Consider the following 22,929-nt stretch of genomic DNA (forward strand, 5'->3'; position numbering starts at 1 on the left):
TATGTTTATTTCCAGCTCCATATTTTTATTGTTTTACTGGAGCAGCTTTGCATGACACACAGGTCAAAATTATCTTTATTTAATCTTTTCTGGGCACTGGTGCCGCCTCCAAGTTCATCCCTCTTTAGTCCCTTATCCTTTAAATCCACCTTTCTCTTAAACCAACTTTCTTCTGAGGCTGCTCCTCACAAACATAGGGTTTGAACCACAGGTGAGTGGGCTTCAGTGCTCACAGCTCGCTGAATGAATATATTGTAAGAGGCCTAACAAGTTTCTTATGCAATGAGGTACCCCCATGACTCATTTGAAATTCACAATACATGCCACCTTATAGGTTCATAAACGTAAAACACTTTTTAATGTAACAAGGTTACAGGAATCTAAATAAAAGCTTTTCATTTTTATTTGCAGTTTTGCTGTTCACTCACAGAAAAACTATTTCTCTTACAACCATCAAAGCACACAATTAAAATATTCCCACCACATTCACTCTGTATTTAAAAAAAAAAAAAAAAACTGCATAAAATCATTAGGAAGGTTCAAAGCATAATTTAAAGGGTTATTATACCCAGAAACGACTCACAACAGACAGATGACTAAACAAGACAAAGAAAAATGCTCAGCACTTCAAACCATCATTATATTTAAATGTTCACAATGAGTTAAATAAGCCCAACTCAGATACACTGGATAGTGCAGCAACAGCTGGTGGTTTTCATCATGTTATTATTGATCTGCATAGAGAACATTTCAGTGATCTAAGAAGATGATTCAGGGCACACACCGTTAATCAGAGGATAAAGGAACAAGCCATTCTCCTCTTCTGCTGTTGATATATTGAGCTGTGTAATTGGGAAAGATACCACACAAATCTAAAGGTCTGACACACCATTTCAGACATTCTGACAAATATTTTTTCAACTCTTTGCCTGTCTCTTTTCCTCAGAGTGCCTTGTTTAGCCTGATTGGCAAATCTGCAGCCTCCTTGTAACGTCTCCTCCACCAGCGTAGACATCAAACCATGGTGCCTGCCATTATGCCACAGCAACTGTGCCCTTTTCATTTGTGTCAAATATGGAGGCGCTAGACAAGGAGCCTTGAACCAGACATCACAGATAAGATTATTCCTTTGATCTCTGCATGTCAGAGCTTGAGAGAACTGACATGCTGTGGGTGTGCAGCGTTAAATAAGCAGTATTTCCGGCTCTGACACAGCACAGTAGAACATGAAGCCCATCTGGTCCACCTGGTCCTCTGACAAGCCACTCAGCAGATTGACGGCTGGTTTAAAGTAACTGTGTAGCGCCCCTTGCTCGAGGTAGCCAATTAGCTCTGTGATACATTGTTGGAATCTTACATCCAAGCTGGTCTCGGACCAGTCGCTCTCGGAGTCGCTAAGGTGCAGGATGAGATTGGCCAGCGGGGTGGCTTTGAGCGGTCGCAGGGCAGGGTTCTGTCTGCACACCGCTTTGAGGATTTTAAGGGTGCGTTTGCGGTAGCCGTTGTCGGCTGCATCAAGCTGAGCCAGACGTTGAGTTTCCCACGGGTAGAGAGAGAGGCGCCAGGCGTTCACCCAAGGAGACGTAAACTCTGGCTGGGCAGTCAGGACCACATCGCCCTCGCTCAACAGAGGCAACATAGAGACAAACAAGGGCTGATAGTCGCTCTCTGCTCCTTCGACTGCATTTCCAGGCCTGCAGCATGACAACAGAGGAGTGTCAGTTCAATGCAAACAGACATTTCTGTAGAGTTTATTATTTTCTTAGTTATACCCATCACTCAGTTTGTTAGTATGTTTGTTGGTTAGATTACTCATAAACTCAGGTTTGAATGAAAATTATACTGAGGGTGAAGCTAGGTCTATCTTGCATCAAATATAAATATTTATAAATATTTATACTTTTTGAGCGTATATCACAAACTAATCTGGACTAATACATCTTTCTAGATCCCGAGGCTCATTTCAAGAATGGTGTGTGCGCTTCGTCATACAATATCAAACTGTATTAATTAAGTAATGTAAGCAGTGAACCATTAAATACAACATGTTACTATTTAAAAAAAAACCCACAATTTTCAACAAATCAGCAGTTAAGCATGGGCACACACCGGATCTCCAATCTCAGGTCAGGTCCTCCTAGTACAGGTCTGACGACACAGTCCAAAGTGCTGCTGATTGACGGCCAGTTCACAGTTTCCATGACAGCCTTACTGAACATGTTCACAACAGCTTCTGCAGACAGATAGCCGCCCACCAAATACCTGCAAGACACAAGTAGAGACCCTTGTTTCATCCATTTAACAGCGTCTCAAAAAACCCCAAATTCTATTAATTTTGCTTCTAAAATGGAAAGTGGAGGCCAATACACTATATTAATATGCTACACATGTGTTTGATTTAATACAGACATAAAAAAAAAAATGTGTGGTTATCACCTGTCCCAGTAGCTGCGTCCTTTGGGAAAATATTCTAGATTGATCCGTCGGACCATCCAGTGCAGAGGATGTGTGAGCAACGTTTCCTCTCCTGGGATGAGACGCCACAGAGAAGACTCCAGCTGTAGAGGCACCAGCAGGCACGCATGGTCTGCACTGACCACCTAAAGACCAGCACATAACAAAACAATTCCAAGATGTTGCTAGACAAAATCAGAGGCTCGTTTCCCATCAGCGGGAAATATATTTCTGTTGTGTATACCTGCAAATCATCCAGCAGAGAACCGCCGAGTGTCATATCACCCAGAGGCATGTCTGGGTGACGGCTGTGCAGAAAACCTTGGATCTCAGTGCAGATGTCCAGAGCCACAGACTGAGCCCTCTGCACCTCCTGGGGAGAGAGCGCCGCCCTTGTGTGGTAGTACTGCTGCAGACGCTCCTGAACAGTTCACATGATTTAAAATCAGTTTTAATACTCCCTACTTTGTTCTAACACATCTATGTCTATTTATAGTCATCATGCAAGGAAACTCCCAAAGTTCATACTGCAACTCTTGATTTGACCATTTAAAAGCACTGCTAACATTTACTGAAGAAATTATTATCTTATACTAATTTCTCTGCTTATGTGGATGTTATGCACAATACCTCAGAGCAATGTCATGCTTGTCTGACTTCTTCTGTATCTTCTGCTTGCCCAGCACACACTGTTTTTTGAATTGGCAGGGCTCTTGGGGCTCTGTCAGCCTAATAGTGCATAATAAATATGTATCCCCTAAGCACTGCACTTAACAAAACATGCTGGACGCGCATACATAAATGAGCCAACAGCAGCAGAGGAACTACAGAGCAGTTGCTGAGACTTCATATTCTCTCTCTTCAAGGGCTCAGAGGTGAAGTGTCAGAGTGTACCTGCAAAGTCAGGGCGCACAGCTGGAGCCTCTTGGACTTTGACTCCGGTTTAGTCTGCACGTCCAGCATCTGAGGCTGCTGGCAGAGATCAGCTGAGTGAAAAGAGAACAGCTGTGATATAATAACAGAAGGTGTCACACAGGATACGTTCTGTGTATTTGTGTGCCCACTTTCAGTCGCTCAAATACCTTTCTGCTGTTTGGTTGCCTTGGCGACATGCTTCATCACCACACCCTCTATGCCCTTCCTGATGAGTGTTGGGGAAGCAGAGACCAAACTCAACTCCTCCCAGCTCTCAGCCATCTTCTGCTCCACCTTTTCGTCATCTGCTGCGCGGCCTGCGCGCTCTATCAGCTGAATGAAAACACTCATTGTCACAGACGTGCAGCCATGAGTACACTCCACAAATACAATTACATACACCATCACAACCCACAGGCAAATAAACGTTGATAGACAGAACCATCCTCAGGACCTGTGCAGTCCAAAGTGCATGTAAGATTTTTATTTATTTATTTTTTAAAATGGTTTAGCATAGATGAGGGTGAAAGAATCATAAGAGATTATAATATTTAACACTGACGTAAAAACAGCAAAGAAAATGGGGAGAGATGCCATAAGGCATGATTTTTAGATCCATGTGTAATAGTGCAAAATTCAGATTTTGCACTATTACTTTTACTTGTTTCATCCCTTTTGCAACACAGTTAAAGTACATTAAGTAAAAGTACTCATTGTGCATAATGATATTTTTCAGAATCACATACATTATATTATATTATTAGATCAGAATTTAAAATTATTGTTACTGGCAGCTACAAGAGTGATGTATAAAGGCGAGAAAAGGCAAAAATGATGAACAAATGATGAGGAATCTGTCATTCATCCCTTTAGATACACAATATTTCCATACTCACTGGGCTTGGGAAAGATGTTGTGATGTGGTACTAACAAACTCAAAAAGCACTCACCCGTTTCACTGCCAGTGTAGCAATCCCCAGCAGAGCCGCACCTCCAACTCCCAGAACCAGCCGGGCATTAGACAGCAGAAAGTCAATCACTACAGCGATGCCTTCCTCTCCTCGCCTCCGACTGCTCTGGAAGTTCATCTTCTCCTTTTTCGTGGTCAGCCTTTGGAAAAGGAGACGGCATGCATTTGGAAGAGCAGAAGGCAACACAAGATATGACTGACTGTCAGAGGGAAAACAACATTTTGGGGGTTTCTCTTCGTTTAGAAATAATTGTATGCAACAGCACTCTAAAGTGTTGAAGTCTGAATAATTCATGAAAGTGGAATAGTGTGCACAGCAACATTTCTATTTAATATGATGAATAACTTCACACACATCGAGCAGAGTATTCTTCAAAGATGTGTGGACACATTAAAGAAATAAACTGAAGCTTTTATACCTTGAATGAAGGGCTCGGTTCTTAATCTTTCAGCACTCTTTATGTCAATACTTCTATGAGCCACAGAGTATTTCTTAGAATGACAAAACCTGCTCTCATCTTTCTTAAAGCAGCATCCCTTCCCAGTTAAAGAACAACTAAACATGTCAGAAAATGCTGGCAGAAACAGTGTTACATAAACAAACATGGCTATGATTGTTAGTGGGAATCCTGACAGCTCAGTTTTGACATGCTTCAGAACTGTCACTGAGTTAATAGTGATGTAGTTACATGAAGAGAGCTTCACAGACTGGTGTAGCTGACTACACCATTCAGGGCTCTGCTCACTGCTTTAGTATCAGGAACTAAATATGTCTGCAAAGGTTGCCTTGAATATGGTGCAACTAAGGTCATATTTTAGACCTGAAACAGCCACAATAAAGGTTCTGTTTAAAAAAAAAAGTAAGGATCAATGTCTGACATGCATTCGCCTAACTGGGCTTGATACAACGATATTCCTTTCTTTTTTCTTTCATAGCTAGGTGTTATAGAAAGGCAAGCTAATTTAAAGCAGACTTTTGTGTCATGGTCTTTTTCCACAGATGTAATCAATCCCATTAATTGCGCTCCTAAGCTCATTACAGTACACCAGCCCTTACTGATGACACCTGGGATTTTCCTGTTGTGATACATCAGTCTGTTGGTAAAACATCCCTCCCACTATGAGGTCTATGATCCAGTGCACTGCAAAACTTCAGTTAAGGAGCTTGTTTAAGCTGATTGTAAGCGTCTATAACTCAACATGACAGTGATAGAAATGTATTTTTAGTTTGTACAAAGCCGAAAGTTTGTTGAGCTTATCGCGTTTAGCTCCAGATGCCTGATATCCACAAATAGCTATAAGATATTACTCAAAACCATTTCAAACAACTCTGTGTCCTCGCTCCCTGCAAGAGGCACAGGGTCCCAAAACCAAAGGAGCGCTCTATTTATAGACCCGGTGCATCCCTGAGTCATCTAGTTACAGCACGTACAGCATGGAGGTGTCACTTTGACTATCAGAACAGAGGTCACTGTTCTGTTACCATCAGGTCAATACTTACATCAATATCCTGATTGCTGTCACAATAGTGCTTAATTATACCACCGCATTCAAACTGCAAATTTAAGCGTGAAGAAAAAAAAAAAAAAAAAAAAAAATTATATATATATATATATATATATATATATATATATATATATATATATATAAAAACACTATATTACAGACACATTAGCACCACCATCAGCAGCAGCAGGATATCCTACTAGACTTCAACTGACAGAGGACAGGCAGCGCTCCGTCTTTGCCGACATTCAAAAACAAACTCTACATTTAATAGCTGTGAGTGTGTGTGAATGGGAGGTTGTAAAGTTTTATTTTTGCCATTTTCACTTTAAAGCACTGCAAACCTGCACAGATTCTTAGGTTTTTATCTTAATATATATAAACCTGCCATTGCCATTATATATGACACTAACAAAGACATTATACAAATAAAATGCAATTTTCTTCTTTTCCATCTGTGTGATAGATTACTGACCAAATACTAAACATATCACATGGCAAATGTAGAAAGGGCAAAGTTAGACTTCTCCCACAGGATTAAAGGATTTGCAGTTTATCCTGCTGACTGGACTGCCAGTATGTTCACCGTAAGAGTACTGTGGAAAAGTTTCTAATGTTAATTGACTTCATAATAAGAGTAGTAAACTGAAAAGAAAAAATCTTGGTGTGCTGATCTTTTGCCCTTAAAACAAGCCTTCAAGATATTTGGCATCTTGGAGAATTTTCCACAAGTCTTCTGAATGTTTAATTTCTCTCAGAGTCGACTGTCTTTACATGAATCCAAGATGCTCTGATTCTGCTGCTTGCTAAAGAGAGTTCTTTGCCTGTTTTCATGTGATGTCACGATGCAGAACAGTGCAATGCGTTCTCAGCATTTCACTGACAATGTGTTTGGACCAAATTAGTCAAGTTTGCAGAATGTGGCTCCAGACTTTGAGGAACCTTAACCATGCTTAAGGTTTGATTAACCCCCTGTTTAGTCCGTTTCTTTTATCTGTCTCTTGGTGCTTTTGAGAAAGAGTGTGGAAAGCAGGTCATGACAGAAGCATATGGTGTTGTTTCAACTTTTCTTACTCCTCTTTAACTCTCCTCTTCAGAAACAACTTTTAGAGTCTGCTAATCACTCACCTAGTTTTATCTGTTTTGTTATCTTGTTTCTGTTTTTACCTCCAAATAATATTATATTATTGCGGTTACTGCTTTAGTCATGCTCTGGGTTATATCCAAACGAACTAATTGCTTGCATAACTGGTCCTTTAACAGCCTCCAAATACATTGCTGAGGCATTTTTCCCAAAGGGAGACTTGGAAATTTAAGAGAGGAGACTTCAATTAAGTGTTTCTGTGAAACATCTGGAATCACTCAAACTTTTGAAGGTCTCACTACTAACGAGTTGTGACAGTATTTTAGCGCCGACCTCCCCTCTAATCTCTAGCCTTACAAAAACAGTCGAAAAATACGTCGACGGAAACGAGTAACATACTGACAGACAGTAAAGTTACACAGCTTTCCGAATAACAACGCAGACAAAAACAAAGCGTTTCTCATTGTTAGCAGCTAGCCAGCTGGTTAGCCTTGTTAGCAGTCCATTATATAAGTTATCTCTCCACCCTCCTGATAAATATGCTTACCACTCAGTGCGAAGAAAATGTGATATTCAGGTTCAGAACCATTGGAGTTTGACAGAACACGTCTTTTGATGCTTTTTTGGCAAATAAAAAAAGCCTGTCGACTGTCGTTTGCTGCCATAAATATGCCATAAACAGTAGCTAACAGCTGGTGGCTTCTTCTTCGTCTTTTTTTTTTAAAAATTTCGGATATGATAATCATCGTTAAAGGTGCATTAGCGCCCCCTGGTGACGCTCTGGCACAACAGACCTTCAATAACTGTCCGGCTCTCTTCTGTACAGTTGTTCTAACTAATCGGGTTATTTCTATACATTTATCTGAATTTCCAAAAATAATGTAACAAATATATATATACACACATACATATATATATATGTGGACAGCTTTTTTCCTTTTTGTGGTTCTCCCTTTAAGTTAAATCATCACTTAATAATTAACTATTCCAAAGCTATAAGATGAGATTTCAGTGAAGATGAAAGTTCTCTCCTACTCAAAGTGGCTGACAAGAAAGAAGGTTTTTAGGCTTTTCAGCAAGCCTTCACTGAAGTTAAATTTCATCAGTTCAACATAGTGTAAAAACATAAACAGCTCATTTGGATCAGATGTTAAATTCTGCAGCAGTTTGTAGAGGAAACTTTAGATGAATACCCTGGCTTAGTTCATGAGGTGGAGCTTGTGAGGAAACTGCTTACGTCAGCTTTCTGCTTTGAAATGATAAAATGGGAGTACTCTAGATTGAAGTTTCCAGAAGAAATTGTATTTCTGATACCACAGAATCAGACCATTAAAAAAAAAAATGTTCATAACTGCATTTGTTTAGCAGTTTGCAGTGGCTGGAAAGTTTGCATTAAATTATAGTGCTATATGTTTCAGCTTCTCTATTATGGCTAAAGCACTTCTGGATGGATGCAAACTGCATTTTGTTGCCCTGTGCATGTGCAATGACAATAAAGTTGAATTCTATTCTATTCTTACTGATATTAGATATAAAATAAGATTTCTCAATTGATCATTTAATCTCAAATTCTGCACTTAAAAATGTAACAAATACATATTTGTCAGTATGGCAGGCAGAATAAATAGACTCGGGAGAGGCAAATTCAGCTTTATTTCATTTAGCGAGGACCTTTGTCAGTCAAAACAAATGACAACTAAAAACCCATGAAACCATTTTATGCTCCTTCACTGTCCACACAATCATTTCAACTTTAGCCGAGCTACACAGAGCCATGAACACCCCACGTCCTGTTTTTAGAAAGCAATTTCTCCTCTGAACCAAGGTTATTTTTGCTCATATGTAACTCCATACTAAGCAGTCATCTAATGAGTACCTCTGCCAAACATGGTTGACTGGAAGCAAGCAACAAATTTATGTTTACACAGCAAACCGCAAGGAAATTGTTTCTGCTCAGACCCAAACTAAACAGGACATAATGGAGGTCATTCTGCTCAAATTAAAGTTCTGACTGACCCCAATTTCACCTTATTTAAAAGAAAAAAATTTAGATCTAGCACAGGACAGCAACAACGTCAGAATGAAACAGGAGTGTAAAACAAGACCTGAGTTTTTCCATTGCTCCTGAAACGGTGCATCACTCCAGCTGACAGACCAGCAAGAGAAGCCATGCGGCCGAGTTGAATCGTAAAACAGAAATCCAGGTTTCACGTCTGCTGCAACTTAAAACTGCAAAATGGAGGCTAAAGTGAACTGAGTGAAGTTACAGGTCAGAAACGTAGGTGCTAAAACTCAAACGCTCCATAAAAGTCCTCCAATCAAACACTATATAAACATATTGTACATTATAACAAGTTAGATTACAGCCCAGGGTTTCCTTTTTACAAGTCCATACTCCTTTCAGCTCTCAAGGTCTGTACATCTTGGTTACAAAAAAAACAAAACATGCCAGTTTTAGGTATCTATGAACATACAAACAAAAAGTTTAATTTAACTGAACAGTTTATCAACAGAGCCTAACTGTAGTGAATAACTCCAAGTGCTGTAATAAGTAGCAGAGATGTAAGCTTTGTCTGCCAAAAACTAATCCAGACTCAAATCAAAAAGCAACAGTATGATAACTGCCCTCCCTGTGCCAAACTGAAACAAAAGGAGCAAGTTTGAATGAACAAATAATATAATACTGAAATATAATAATCAGCCATAACATTAAAACCACCTGCTCAAAACGGTGCAGGCTGCACTCAGTGTTGCCAAAACAGATTTGACCTATCATGCCATAGGGGTAGGGGTGTCTCTGATGGCGCTGTGATGCTAGCAGCAGATTCTTTGGCTGCCTGTGTGTCCTGCTAAGATGTTTTCCTCATTGCTGTTTGTCCTGCTGTGCTCCAGTGTTTAGCTGGCCCGAGTAACTTTGACATGAACGCCAGGACCCCGAGGATTCAAGCGACGCTGTTCTGTAATGAGATCATCGATATGATCCTGTTCACCTGTCAGTAGTTTTCATGTTGTGGCTGATGGGCTTACATAAAAAAAACAAAAAAAACAACCAGATATTCATATGTTCACATGTGAAAGGAGTCCTCAGTGGCGCCTCATTTTGACTTTGCGCCCTGAACTCTCCTGCTCTTTGTCGTAGTCTTGGCCGCGTCTCCTGTAGTTCTCTGAGGTGATGCTGTGACGATGACGGGACAGTGAAGGACGTCTGTTCTCCTCTTTATCCATCTCCAGAACCCTTGGCCTGGTGGAGTCACATTTGGGTCATTCATCACAAACCCTTTCATCGCACAGAGTTATCTTACTAACACACCTCACGTTTATTCTTGCAGATTCACCACCTCTGAGCCATGACAAAATATTACAGCTTAGAGTTCTGCTTAAGTGCTGCCCAGTTTTCCAAGTGGGTAGCGAGACCAGAGGCTAGTATCATCCCTGACCTCAGTGGAAGACGCTTTTCTGTCACAGCAACTTAAAAAGCAAGATGTGACACCCTCTATATCTTTTTTTACTTTTGATTTCTTTTCTACATGTTTAAACTTGAACAGACTGTATGATGAATACCACTCACTGGTGTTTACACACATCATCTTGACCCAACATGGGATCACCTACTCTGCTGCGCAGCCTGTCATCCTGACAGGAATCTTTTTTTTTTTCCTTTGGCAGAAATAGGTATACGTTTTTGTTTGTACACATCACACTTTCCACACATCTAATTATGCTGGCAAAAACAAGCATTGCTTGTACTGCCATGTCAACAAACTTAACCCTACAATATCTTTGGCCAAGGCTTTCTGCCTCATTTATTGATTGAGAAAGCGTTTGTTGTGCTGTTTGCCTGAGAATTAATTAGGGCCACTTAAAGAAGTACTCACGCCGATGCCAACTGTGCATTTCATAAAAGACTCATTAATAGCCCTAGTTACTGTGACTTGAGGGGCAGACAATCTGCTTGAGACTAGCAGCCTCATTTTCAGGGGGCAGCTGTGAATTTCTAAACACCGGCTTTGTTAGAATGAATTAATGTTACATAAATACTGAGAGTGGCACCACTTGTCCAGACACTTATCAATGCTTCAGTTTAGAGGAGACTGGAATCAGTACGAATTTAATGCCAAACTCTGGTACCCTTTCCTAGCACTCACTGATTGCAGCCTCTATGTTTTCCAATTACATTTTGACCAGTTTCTCATCAGATGAAATACTCGTGCGCTGTTTTTAAAAGCTAGTCTGACTTTTCTCAGTTTAGTTTGTACCATGAAGACCTCTGGTGTGTTAGCACGTGCAGGTGGATACCTGTGAGCAGCATCAGGGTCTGCTTTGCGATGAGAACGTTTGGCTTTCAGGCGACCTGGTTTCTGTGCCAAAGAAGCTCTTAACGAGCTGTCAGAGCCCAGTCGAGGAGCGTCAGGTCTAGTCCTGCCAAAAAGAAGAAGAAGCAGAATAAGAAACACTGGGGTTGAGAGAGAGGTTTAAATTAGGATTGTCAATTTTTCAAAATCACAGTGTGTTGACTCACTTTCTGAGAATGATTACTGCACGCCTTTCTTTTATGTCCTGCGGTCGGATGCAGTGGGTAATGTCATCTGCTGCATAGCCACTGAGAGAGGGGGAAAGAGGCTTTTAGTGACTGCTCTCTGCAGCCCGTGGGAACTACACAAAAACACAAAACATGATAGCAAACACAGCTATACTCACCTAAGCACGGTGACACTTCCTCTTCCCACAGGCAAGACAAACACAGGCTCAGACACCCGAATCGGTTTGAACTGGAAGCGGCAGCCGAAGCAGAGAGCGCTGTCACTGAAGAAGGACACGGACACGATGGGCCGGTCAAAGATGTGCAAAGGATCCACGTGTGACACGATGCAGCCACCTGGCTGATAGTCATTGATGACTGCACTGTTGACAAACCCCTCTGGGATGACTCCGTTTGTCACCAGCCGATTGATCACCAGCTCGTGCACCCAGCTCGGGATCTCGTCCACTTCTCCTTTGCGGTACAGCCGCTCCTGACCCGGACCACGCTTCTCCAGCTGGGCTCCATACGTGTAGCCCTCCCCGAAGAAGTACTTATTCCGAAGGGGCGCTCTATCCACGGTGTGCTCGCGGTAATGTCCGGCCTCTGCCTGTGCAACCACCTCGTCGATCTTCTTCTCGATGAGGGCGCACTCCTCCGGCGTGAAGATGGTCTTCTGCTGGATGCTGCTCTTCACCCGGCGGGCCTCCTGCTCCCGGAGGTCCGTGCTGTCATCGCTGTGCTCGTACTCGTCGTCATCGGATTCCCGGTGCTTGCGTTTTCGGTGTTTCCCGTTGCTCGTTTCGTCCACGCACTTGTTTTCGTAGTCGTCTCTGTGCGGAGTCATGGATTTGAGCTTCTCCCTCAGGTCGGAGTATCCACTGGCTGCCATATCAGCCAAAACAAGATGACCGGCGTGCTGCGACGAGGGCTGCTAGCTAACAGATAGCACGCATCAGCGCTGCATTTCAGCACCAATTACTCGGGGTCTTGTTAGCGTGACCGGACTAGACGTCTAACAGATGAATATCACTTGCTTTAAAGGGTCCAGTTACTTTCCCGCAGCGCATAAAGTAGCTACCATTAGCTAAGCTGGTGGGCCACCCCGCGTCTGCATTGAAGTAACGATGTGGTGTGGCAGTTGACAGTCTGGAGATGACCTTACCGGACTCTCTCAGGAAAACAGAGCCGTGGCAAATGCAGCACGCTCGGCCAGCAGAAACGCGAAAAAATATTATCTGAGCGGCCTGGCTACCAGCTAGCGAGCAAGCAAGCTAGTAAGTTAGTTAGCTCCACTAGCCTGGCTGGGTCTGTCCGTCGCCGCCTGGAAAAACAGACAAACCACGCAGCAACATTTCACATGTCGCCGTTAAACTCCAGACCTCAGAGCTCCGCAGACGAGTCAGGTTTTAACTCCAATAGCCTGGGAAACGCATTGCTATATGTGCACGAATCTTGACCTCCTCTTAGTTTACACCAGCACAAACCGTCTCCAAGAAAAAGGCTGAAAATAAACTCGTGTAACCTGCCAGAAGTCTGCGCATGCTCGGTGACGATTTGACAGTGTGGGGCGGGGCTAAATCCATTTTGGGAACCCGGAGGACACATTTTAGTCCGCTGCTGCTAATTCTGTCCCACTTACCTCTTATTTACCTCCACTGAGTCCACACTTTACATCCAGATAGCTCTGTTTTTTTATTTTATTAACTCCTCTGGTTCTCAGTTTATATAGCAGATATACAAAGAAAGAAAACTGTACGACTAAAAAATAGTTTTTAAAGTTTTATGCAAACTTTTTATTTCATTACATATCACGAAGTAGAATAAAACAGTGAATATAGTGGAATAAAAAAGTGTTGTTATACAGTAAAAATAACTACTTGCCGGCCGCTATAGAGTTTGGAAGCAAGCAGTATTTGGCTTAACTCTCGCACACTGAAACAATGTATATTTTTAATATTGTGTGTGTAAACAATGAAGTCAGTAAATACCTGATTAGGAGGAAGGTTGCTGGTTAAATATTTCACTTTTTCCCCAGCAGTGTATAGTTATGCACGTAATATAATAATCACTGAAGAAGTTCACAATTGTTTTTAAAAACCCTGATTTATTGTGATTTATATATAATGTTTCTTGTTTTGATTTTTTTTTTAACAAAATGTGCATTATCAAGGGCTGAATATAACAATAAAGAGTACAGTCAACTGTACTTATAAAAAAATATAAAACATGTAGCCTATCAGTTATAAAACTTTGTGAAGACACGACACCGGCCCTGCAAAGCCTCCTCACATTTCATTTACAGCTTCTGTACACATAAAACAGTTAAGTGCAATTATTAATGAGTCACACAGATAGAAAAACAGAAAATTCGTCCAGTATTGAGATCCATTCTTGTTCTGCACTCATAGAAAGTGACCTCACATTTGTGTGTGTGAGATACATATAGCAAACACCTTAAGCTGAGAAGAGGTAGGCTATTTATGAAGGTCTCATGTACATTAGCGAGAGCATGTGCACTCGTGAAAGTTTGTGCGTTACAGCATGGTGATTTCGCTGGGTGGCAGAGTGAGTCTCTTCTCCCGCACCAACATCATGTTTTCCACCTGCATGGCGACGACTCGACACAGTTCCAGGCCCTGAGGATGAAGAAAGAGTGGATCAGAGCCCGAAAGCTGACTGGCTAAAGATGATCAAGATTCTTTAGATGTGTGGTTTGCATAATACCTGCTCCAGCTGTAGCTGAATGACACGTTGTGCGTTCATATCCCCTAAGGTGAGGTCTACATAAGGGTAACTGGTCCCAGCAGTGGGTCTCTGGGTGCGGGTGGACTGTATATCCGCCAGGGGGACCAGTGCCATCATCTCCTGCATGACAGAGACTAAACTTTTACAGCTGTCTGCTGAAATTACAGCTCTGCATATGAGCTCATCTTCTCGTCACGATGCGCTGAGTCATAAGCCGACCAAAGGTGTGTGTGTGTGTGTGTGCACTCCTTACATGGGTATTTTTGTGGAGGAAGTGGAGACCGTGTTGATTGACAGCAACGATACAGGGAGCGTAAAAGGTGGTGGAGCTGCTGCTGTGGATGTAGAAGAACGAAGAGCCGAACATGGGGAATGCACTGACCAGGCCTGAAAGCGCACAAGAAAAATTTGAGTAAATTTTCAATCTTGGGGTGAAGCAGTTGAGTTTTAGTTTAACACATTACTGTAGACCACCAGGTGTTCCTGCAGCGCTTCTTAATGTCCACAGCAATCTTACCCAGAAACTGTGCTCGGGCCTGGTGCGGGTTCAGTGCCTGTACTTGCTGCATATGCTGTGTCGCCATGGTAACCCACTGCTGGGGTGGCTGCTTTTTGAAGAGAGGTGTGGCGATGTACTCCGATAATTCGTGTCTGCAGGAGAGGGAGAACAGAAACAGAGTATCAAATAAACAGCAGTCTGTTTCACTCTGTGATTTCCCACATTTCTCCAGAAGAGTTTTACAACTCAGTGAGCTGCTCTTCTCCGCTTTAGGCTGTGTGTGTCTGTGTGTGTCTGTGTGTGTGTGTGTCTGTGTATGGGGGAGGAAGGATCGAGGATAACAGCGGTTAGAGCAAGAAGTCATATAAGAGTTTTTACAGTTGAGAAAGTAGAAAAGCAGTCATGCCTTTTAAACACAATAACTGGTGACTGCACCACAGTCTGTGCCTGCATTTACTAAACTGCTGCAAGTCGAGTCAGAATCCTCCACTTAAACATTACACATTACACATTATACAAGATTTTACTCTGTTTTCTTTTATGCAGGCCATTTTATGAGGTCTTTACTCTTAATTTTTCAGCTTGACACTAAATTCTCGTTCCTTTATTTCACACTTTAATTGCTGTAATTTCTCACCACTAAAATGAGCATTAATACTACATTATAGATATAAAAGACCACAACAAATTTGGTCATTGTAGGGTGTATTACCAAAGTTTTTGATGGGAACAGAATTTTTTCATTTTAAAGTCTAACCCATCCAGAAATCCTGGGGAAAGTGTTCATTCAACGTTCAAATATCAAGAATAACTTAGTTAACAAGTTATAATATTTAAAGGCAAAAACAAAACCGAAGTTAGACAAACATAAAGAATGTATAGAAACATGCTGACACTGTTTTTACATCATGAATGACTTCCATCTACAGTCACTGAACACTTTATTAGGTACATCTTATTAATACCAGGCTGGATCTCTTTTGCCTTCAGGACTGCCTTCATTGTTTGTGGCAAAGATCCAACAAGCTGCTGGAACCATTCCACAAAGATTTTGGTTCATATTAACATGACAGTATCAAAGAGGTGCTGCACATTTGTCAGCTGCAAATACAATATGAGAATTTCTCAATCTACCACATCCCAAAGGTGTACAGTGAACTCATTGTCATGTTCATGAAACCAGTTTACGATGTTCTGAGCTTTTAGGCATGGTGTGTTATCCTGCTGGAAGCAGCCATCAGAAGATGGGTACACTGTGGCCATAAAGGGATAGACGCGATCAGGAACAACATTCAGGTAGGCTGGGATGCTCGTGGCTAAACGCATGGCAAGAAAATAAGCCATTACACCTGCAGGATAAATTGTTGACAGGATGGATCCATACTTGTACAAAGTGTATGCCACTGGTTAGTTTTACCAGACCAGATTTTGCCGATAATGGGCAAATTGTGCAAAAAAATTTCGTTTCCTGTTCTTAGCTAACAAGAGTGCCACCCAGTGTTGTCATCTGCTGCCTGGAGCTTCTCTGTTTCAAGGTTCAGTGTGCTATGCATTCAGAGATGCTCTTCTGCATGCCTTCTGTGACTTTGTATCAACTCAGAACAGTCTGGCCAATCTGAACCAGAACTGTTGCTCGCAGAATATTTTCTCTTCTTTAGACCATTCTCTGAAAACGCTAGAGATCAGCAGATTAGCAGTTTCTGAAATACTCAGTTTAGCTCATCGGGCATGAACAACCATGCCACATTCAGTCATTTAAATTAACTTTCTTCAACCAGGTTTATCTGCCTAAATGCACAGAGTTGGAGCTAATTGCTAGTTGCTAATATTTTCTTTTAATTGGGATTTGTTTGACATCAGGATTGTTAAAGTACAATAAGTTTGTGTTTTCAGGACAATGATTATCACTAAAGTAAATTGTTCAGAACAAAGTAAGTATGTAAAATTAAGTAAAATTGAACTCCAGGTTAAATTTAAAGTCCTCTTTGGGGCTCATTAGAATTAAACTGTAACCACTTTCTCAGTGCTGCTGTTTCCTCACATGCTGGGAATGAAGATGTTGTCTTTGGCTCGGTGCTGCAAAGCTGCCAGTTTGGAGATCTGGTGAAACTGTTGATCGCTCACTTTTCCATGTGGAAGAACATTCAGCAGACCCTTACAGTAGTCTGGAAGGATCTAAATAATCACAAAAACAGGGTTATGCACACATGCATACACACAGGTAAACAGCAGCTACCCAGTATGTGCGGCAAATGTTGTACCTGGTTATAGTGCATGGCCACACAGAGCTCATTGTCAAACTTGAGCGGCTGAGTCCAGACGACTCGCCTGAACCAGAAGCTGTAGCCGGTGTCGACTAACTCGGCCTCTGTCGCCACATCCAGGATGTACTCATGCTTGTTCAAAGGACGCACATTCTGACCTGAACATGCAAATATGCAAAGTTTTTACACAGTGGATGTGAATATTTTCACACTGGCCACTGCTCACCCCCCAAAAAGGAGTTAAAACTATTGATACTCGTGTTCTGAAATGTGCTGTGCAGCCCCATGCTGCGTGACCTGCTGTGCTTTGGAAAAGCGCAGGAGTCAGAGCAGCTGCCAGCTGTTATCATGTGGAGATATTTAATGCTCAGGGAAGAAAAAAGACAACAATGGTGTTTGTGTATAAAGTATATGTACTGTGAGAGCATTTCAAGGGGCTTAAACATTAAATTATTGATAAAGCAGAAGGAAACGAGCCATAGGGCTGTTCTTCATCACTTGTGTTTTTAAATACACACAAAAAAATGTTTACTTTTAGAGGTACAGTCATGTGAAAGAAGGTGCCCCTTCTTCAAATGATAAGGTTTTACAGATCAGGACATAATAATAAAAAATATAACATATTACACTTTGGCTAATTTACCTGCCTTCTCTGGCAGACCAGTCTTCCTGAGTTAAAATCCTGAGCATACTCATTAATAAACCTTTTGAAATTGCAAAGCTGTCGGTCTCCAGGTTGTGTTTGAGTCCAGGAAACTGAGTTTCCTTGATTGGCTATGGCACTGCGTTGAATGTTTTCCACTTGTGAATAATCTTTCTCACTGTTGAATGGTGGATGTCAAATAGTTTGGAAATTTAAGCCCTTCCAGAGTTAACTCACACCAAAATGCTGCAGATGAGCAACCTGCCGAAACCTCTGCTTTAATCGAGTGGATCTGATTAGCAGCAGCTGGCTGCTTCTTACCCCGTTAAGTCAGATAGAAACCATGACAGTTGTAATTAATTTTTCCGCACACTGCTTCTGCATTTTAGTGTAATTTTGGGTAAATTAAAAATGCAATACGTCGTGTGTTATGTTCACTGCGGGCTGTATTTACCTCATTTTAAGACCTGCAAAGGATTAGATGATGAGTTTTACCATCCCCTGACTTTCTCTTACAGCTAAACCTCAGAGAGCAACTAACAGAGATTCTCAAAGAGCATAAATACAAAGTTTAATATTTATGTGTTTGTATGTGTTTGAGACAAGCTGCCCATGAGCATACCTCTATTGGTCACTAAAAATATGGCATATTCTTCCATAGCCTCCAGCTTGTGCAGACCCATCTCATAACACAGCTCCTCGATCACCTCCAGGGCAACCTAAAAAAACCAAAACCCAAACACAACAGTGTCAGTGCAGACACATGAATGCACTCGCTCTCATGATGCACACCAGTGATGGTGAAAGTGGCAGCTGAGCACTTACAGAGCACGTTTTGATTTTCACGTGACGTTCGATACCCCCGGGGAAGAGGAACAGCTGACGTTTTGAACTCCGTCCCGCCTGAGGAGGCACGAACACATACACATGTAATACACTGCTAGAGATTAAACTACACACACTGTATAAGTGGGGCTACTTCACAAGATCCTACACCCAATGAAACCTGTTTTTTTTTAAATTAACAGCATGTTTTTCTCTCATTAGGCTCTCCTGTTTGTAGCATTCAGCCCCCCAAGCCTGCTGGTTCCTCAATAAATCTTTTAAAGTGGCTTCCAAGTTGCATCCTTTAGTTATTTGCTAAAAAAGCTGGACGCTGCACTTTTTGCCAAGTATTGCTGAAACAGGAGAAAATTGTGCATTTGTTGGGAATTAGTCTCACACTAGAATCCCCAGAAGCGCGTCAGCCACTGCAACACTGTGGCTTTCTGATGTGTAATAGATTTTGGACAACAATCGAGTTCCCTGGCAAAGAGGAAGGGGAGAAAAAAAGCTTTGATTATTCAGACAATGCCTGCTGGTGGGATCCGACCATTGCTGGGTTTGGTCTTTCATTCAATTTGTTGCCTATTACAATAAAATAGAATATAACTTTTCATCTTTCAAAAGCCAATTCAGTTCAGCCAGCTACCTCATTAACTTACTGCTTACATCAATAACAGTACTGTAACATAACATAATAGGAGTAAACTTCATTCTAATTCAAGGCAGACTGGGTTTGGAAATTGCATCTGTCCTTATTCAGTTTGTAACAAAAAAAATATAGTGAACAAAGAGTGTACACACCCACAGAGGTGCAACGAAACAATGCAGACAGGAGCACAGCACTACTGAAGCGCTGGGGTAGCTTCAGCTTTGAATGCTCCCTAAACCTGACACCATTATTTTAGTACAATTTACAGCAAATAGTTTTGCTTTTTATTCATTTTATGCACAAATCAGCAAACGTGATAAACTGTGAGTGGAAACTTCGGGACATAAATTAAAGAGAGACACTGACCATCATAGCCTTCAGCTCCATGCTGTTGGGTGGAACAATGCGGCCGCCAAACTGGAACGTCTTCTTCAGATTCTGCTCGCACGCTTTAGCTATGCCTGCCAATTTTATAGGCAACGTTACACATTTACACTCACGGGACAGTAAAAGCTGTGTGTTTGTGCGCGCTCGTTACCCTGATACTGCACTCCTGCGCTGCGAGAGGCCTGCTGCAGGTATTTGAGGAGGAAGGGCTTGAGGACTTCAGAGCAGCAGTGGAAAGCAGTCAGGATGTACAGCAGCCGCCAGCCTCGCTGGCAACTGTCGCTGTGGAGCACAGGAGTGCACGCTCGGAATCACAGGCTCAGTGATGAAAGAGGCTTGTACCGTGTGTGTCGGTGTGCGGACTTACGGTTTGGAGCTGGTGTTAGTGGTAAGCTGTTTGAGGAGCTGGCAGTAAGCCTCATCCCTCATCAAGGAGAAGTCTCCTATGAGCTGAGCGGTGGATGGACGCACGCACATACACACAAAAATACATAGAACAGCATAAAAAGATTAGCCAGCTGTCAAAGAGAAAACAGCAGAGTAGACAAGGCGAAAAATGATCTGTATGTTTACCTTGAGGAAAGTGCTGACCACTTCCTGTTCTGTTAGCCCCCTTAATGGAGAGTCGCCCATGAAACGCATGATGGCTACATAAAATACACAACCAGGACACACACACACACGCACACCAACAACATTTAAACCTGAACTTCAGATGGTCAAATCACATAATGGAAAATTCCCCTCAAATCCGTTTTACGGGGAAAAAGCAGGAACCTCAGCTCTTGCTTTGCCGAGATGAACAGATATGCAGTAGATGGCACAGGATATGAGAACATCTCCTCTGAACAGAGGATCACTTGAAGCCCGGGTTGTAAAAAAAAATCAGAAAATTATTAATGTAACTGAAGACGACAGAAGGTGAGAACTTACACAGGAAGAGATCGGCTGCCACTCTGTTCATGGCCGGGTCTGTGAACTCTATCAGAGATTCAGTCAGAGGCGTCTGCAAAGGTGAACACGGTACAAGAAAAGTTACGCGAACGACTCGGTGCGGCCATAGTGTTACGACAGCAAAACTGAGAGCAAAGAAGAAGGCACCTTGGAAAATTTGATCATTTCAATGGGCTCCCGGGAGTCTCTGTTCTTGCTTTTGCTCTTCAGGGAATCTCTGTGAACACAGTCAGTCATGCCTCATGTTGCCTTTTAGTTCCAATAAAACAGCATTTATTTGAATTGCCTGAAAATTAGCAACCTTCAAATATGTACCTAAACAAGAGTACGCAAGCACTTTCGACACAACTGATTTCAGTGTACCTATGATGCAGATTAGTACCTCTCAGTGTTACATCATTTTAATATTCTATCATTGGAGCAGGACTTAGCATCGTAAATTGTATTTCAATGCAGAACTTGTGAACACAGGAGCACCTAGCTCCTAAATGATTTTCAAAGTAACTCAAGTATTTTTGATTACTTTCGATGCCCCTTTCTGATGCTCCTTCTCGGGCCGTACCTCCTCATTTCACTCTTTTATCTTTGCCTAGTGAAATTTCTAACAGCAACAGGTTCGCTGTTCCTGCTGCTCAGCAGCTGCATCCACTTGAAGACTGTGCACTAAAATTAAGGAGACATTCTGTTGCTTCTAATGTTCTCACTCAGTGATAATTTTACATGAAAATACAGCCAAAATTACAACAGAGTGTTATTGTTAGGAAGTCTGGTGGCTTTGTCTATTCCCTGCTGATTACTAAGAACAAAAGATAACTAACACATCTTTTTCCTGTTCTGCTGTTAGAGCACGGTAAACTCATTCTGTGTTTTCCCTCACCCTTTCCCGCTGGGCGCCTGTCTGAAGTACTTCTTGGCAAACTCCAGCATGTCATATTTCGTGTCCTGCAGGGCACCTTCATCCAGATCTCCATCAGCAAAGCCATCAACAGAGACCTTCTGAAAGGCAAAGAGTGACAGTGAAAAACAACCCGAATTCAGTTTGACAGAAAAACAAGCAATCTGTATGTGTGTGTGAGTGTCTCTGAACCTCAATTGTTTGATCTATCTCATGCGCGGCCATGGTGGATGCTACGGCGACAGCGACAGCTGATGACACAGCGAACTGTCCCGCTCCACCTCGAGGCTCCGACTTTCGGTCCAGTGGAAGTGACAGGAAGTCAGGAGGAGCGACGGGATGAACGCACTCGGCGGGGAATGTGCCGGAGCGGCCGAACACGGCACCAAACTTCCAGCCTGATGCGCAGACAGAGCAGAGGGGTAACAAGGTGCAGGTGATGCAGGGCAAACACCTGATTGTTCACTGTGCCTAAACAAGCTTTTGCTTTACTGCAAATCCTGATCGCTATCGGCCTTTCCTCTACCAGCAGGTCAGCTTTTCAATTAAAGTGGTCGGATCTTTATCTGCAGGCTTTGCATTCATTTACAAGATGTGATCCCCCTCCCACCTCTCTGCTGCCACACTGATAACCTGGCACAAAAGGCAGTCTCCTCTATAATTGTAGAGACATAAGGCTAACTTATCTGATATGGGGCAACCTCCAACCCTGATCCCAAACATGACATGGTGCTGCAGCAATCCTCGAAGCTAAGCGAGTGATGAAATTAATGCTGCAATATTCAGTAGTTTAACCTGTCAGCTGGCTCATAGTTTCCAGAGACGCTGTTTGTTTTTTTCTTTTTCAGACTTATGTGAAAACTGGTTCAGTTTTCTGAGGAGAAGAAGCAAAGTTAGAAGCATGCAGTTGTCATTTGTCAAACCAAGATTCATCCATCAGACTACCAGATAGAGAAATAAAATTAATCAATCCACAGAAAATATTTTGACTGCTCTAGAGTCCTGAGACACTTCATCTGACAGTTGACATTTTGCTCAGTGATGTAAAGCTTGCATGCAGCTGGACAGCCATGGAAACCTATGCCACAGTTTCCATAAATACAGATTTCGTATTTATGATAATGCCAGAGGAGGTTTGGAGCTCAACCCATCAACCTGCTCTGTAAGTTTACACCAAGCTTCTGTGGTTCCTAAATGCTCCCACTTTGCAACAGTACATGTTGCAGTTGATTGGGAAATATCTATGAGTGAAGAAATGTCACCAACTGACTTGTAGTAAAACTACCATCCTATGACAGCTCCACACCCAAATTTAAGAAACCCTTTAGAACAGGAGTGTCAAACTTAAGACCCGGAGGAAAGAATCAACAGGGACTCCAATCCCGCCCACCTGATGGCTTTGGAAATGTGAAGGAGGGTTTAAATTGTGTACTTTAAAATACAGCATTTTCCACTGATAAAGACCTCCCTGCGCCATTCTTACTACACCAAAGTAATTATGTAAAAGATAAACAAAAAAATGAGAGAAAACCCATTTTTTCCACTATCTACAATAGAAATCTCAGTCTGATTTTTGCAATAGACCAACAGCAAGATAAAAAGAAACAGAATTTCCTG

The 22,929-nt window shown here is 42.0% G+C and overlaps 3 protein-coding genes across 4 annotated transcripts in view; all 3 read right to left on the reverse strand.

Moving 5' to 3' along the window:
- Positions 1–381: 381 nt before the first annotated feature.
- On the reverse strand, positions 382–20,178 carry mief2 (mitochondrial elongation factor 2). Of its 2 annotated transcripts, XM_040023655.1 has the most exons (9): positions 20,168–20,178; positions 7,477–7,538; positions 4,320–4,479; positions 3,537–3,702; positions 3,349–3,440; positions 2,699–2,875; positions 2,437–2,600; positions 2,110–2,262; positions 382–1,694 (listed from the first exon to the last, which is right to left on the reverse strand). In XM_040023655.1, exons 3-9 carry the CDS (start codon positions 4,455–4,457, stop codon positions 1,184–1,186), a joined length of 1,401 nt encoding a protein of 466 aa, XP_039879589.1. In that variant the 5' UTR covers positions 4,458–4,479; positions 7,477–7,538; positions 20,168–20,178; the 3' UTR covers positions 382–1,183. The 2 variants fall into 2 exon arrangements, with proteins under 2 accessions (XP_039879589.1, XP_039879588.1); XM_040023654.1 differs by lacking the exon at positions 20,168–20,178 and having other exon boundaries at positions 7,477–7,645.
- Positions 8,564–12,974, reverse strand: alkbh5 (alkB homolog 5, RNA demethylase). Its single transcript, XM_040023658.1, has 4 exons — positions 11,628–12,974; positions 11,449–11,529; positions 11,226–11,348; positions 8,564–10,170 (listed from the first exon to the last, which is right to left on the reverse strand). Exons 1-4 carry the CDS (start codon positions 12,338–12,340, stop codon positions 10,014–10,016), a joined length of 1,074 nt encoding a protein of 357 aa, XP_039879592.1. The 5' UTR covers positions 12,341–12,974; the 3' UTR covers positions 8,564–10,013.
- The window catches only part of myo15ab (myosin XVAb), a 56,935-nt gene continuing 47,144 nt past the window's right edge, over positions 13,139–22,929 (reverse strand). Inside the window, exons 62-77 of the mRNA XM_040023644.1 lie at positions 21,505–21,710; positions 21,295–21,413; positions 20,565–20,634; positions 20,397–20,469; positions 20,037–20,110; positions 19,831–19,913; positions 19,615–19,745; positions 19,443–19,537; positions 18,428–18,505; positions 18,225–18,321; positions 16,957–17,117; positions 16,737–16,870; positions 14,714–14,847; positions 14,450–14,583; positions 14,176–14,316; positions 13,139–14,087 (exon numbers count right to left, since the gene is read on the reverse strand). Coding sequence (XP_039879578.1) covers positions 13,986–14,087; positions 14,176–14,316; positions 14,450–14,583; positions 14,714–14,847; positions 16,737–16,870; positions 16,957–17,117; positions 18,225–18,321; positions 18,428–18,505; positions 19,443–19,537; positions 19,615–19,745; positions 19,831–19,913; positions 20,037–20,110; positions 20,397–20,469; positions 20,565–20,634; positions 21,295–21,413; positions 21,505–21,710 — 1,832 coding nt within the window. The 3' untranslated portion in view covers positions 13,139–13,985. The remainder of the gene's footprint in view (positions 14,088–14,175; positions 14,317–14,449; positions 14,584–14,713; positions 14,848–16,736; positions 16,871–16,956; positions 17,118–18,224; positions 18,322–18,427; positions 18,506–19,442; positions 19,538–19,614; positions 19,746–19,830; positions 19,914–20,036; positions 20,111–20,396; positions 20,470–20,564; positions 20,635–21,294; positions 21,414–21,504; positions 21,711–22,929) is intronic.

Source organism: Simochromis diagramma, unplaced genomic scaffold, assembly GCF_900408965.1.
Source record: "Simochromis diagramma unplaced genomic scaffold, fSimDia1.1 OVJJ01000302.1, whole genome shotgun sequence".
Taxonomy (NCBI): Eukaryota; Metazoa; Chordata; class Actinopteri; order Cichliformes; family Cichlidae; genus Simochromis; species Simochromis diagramma.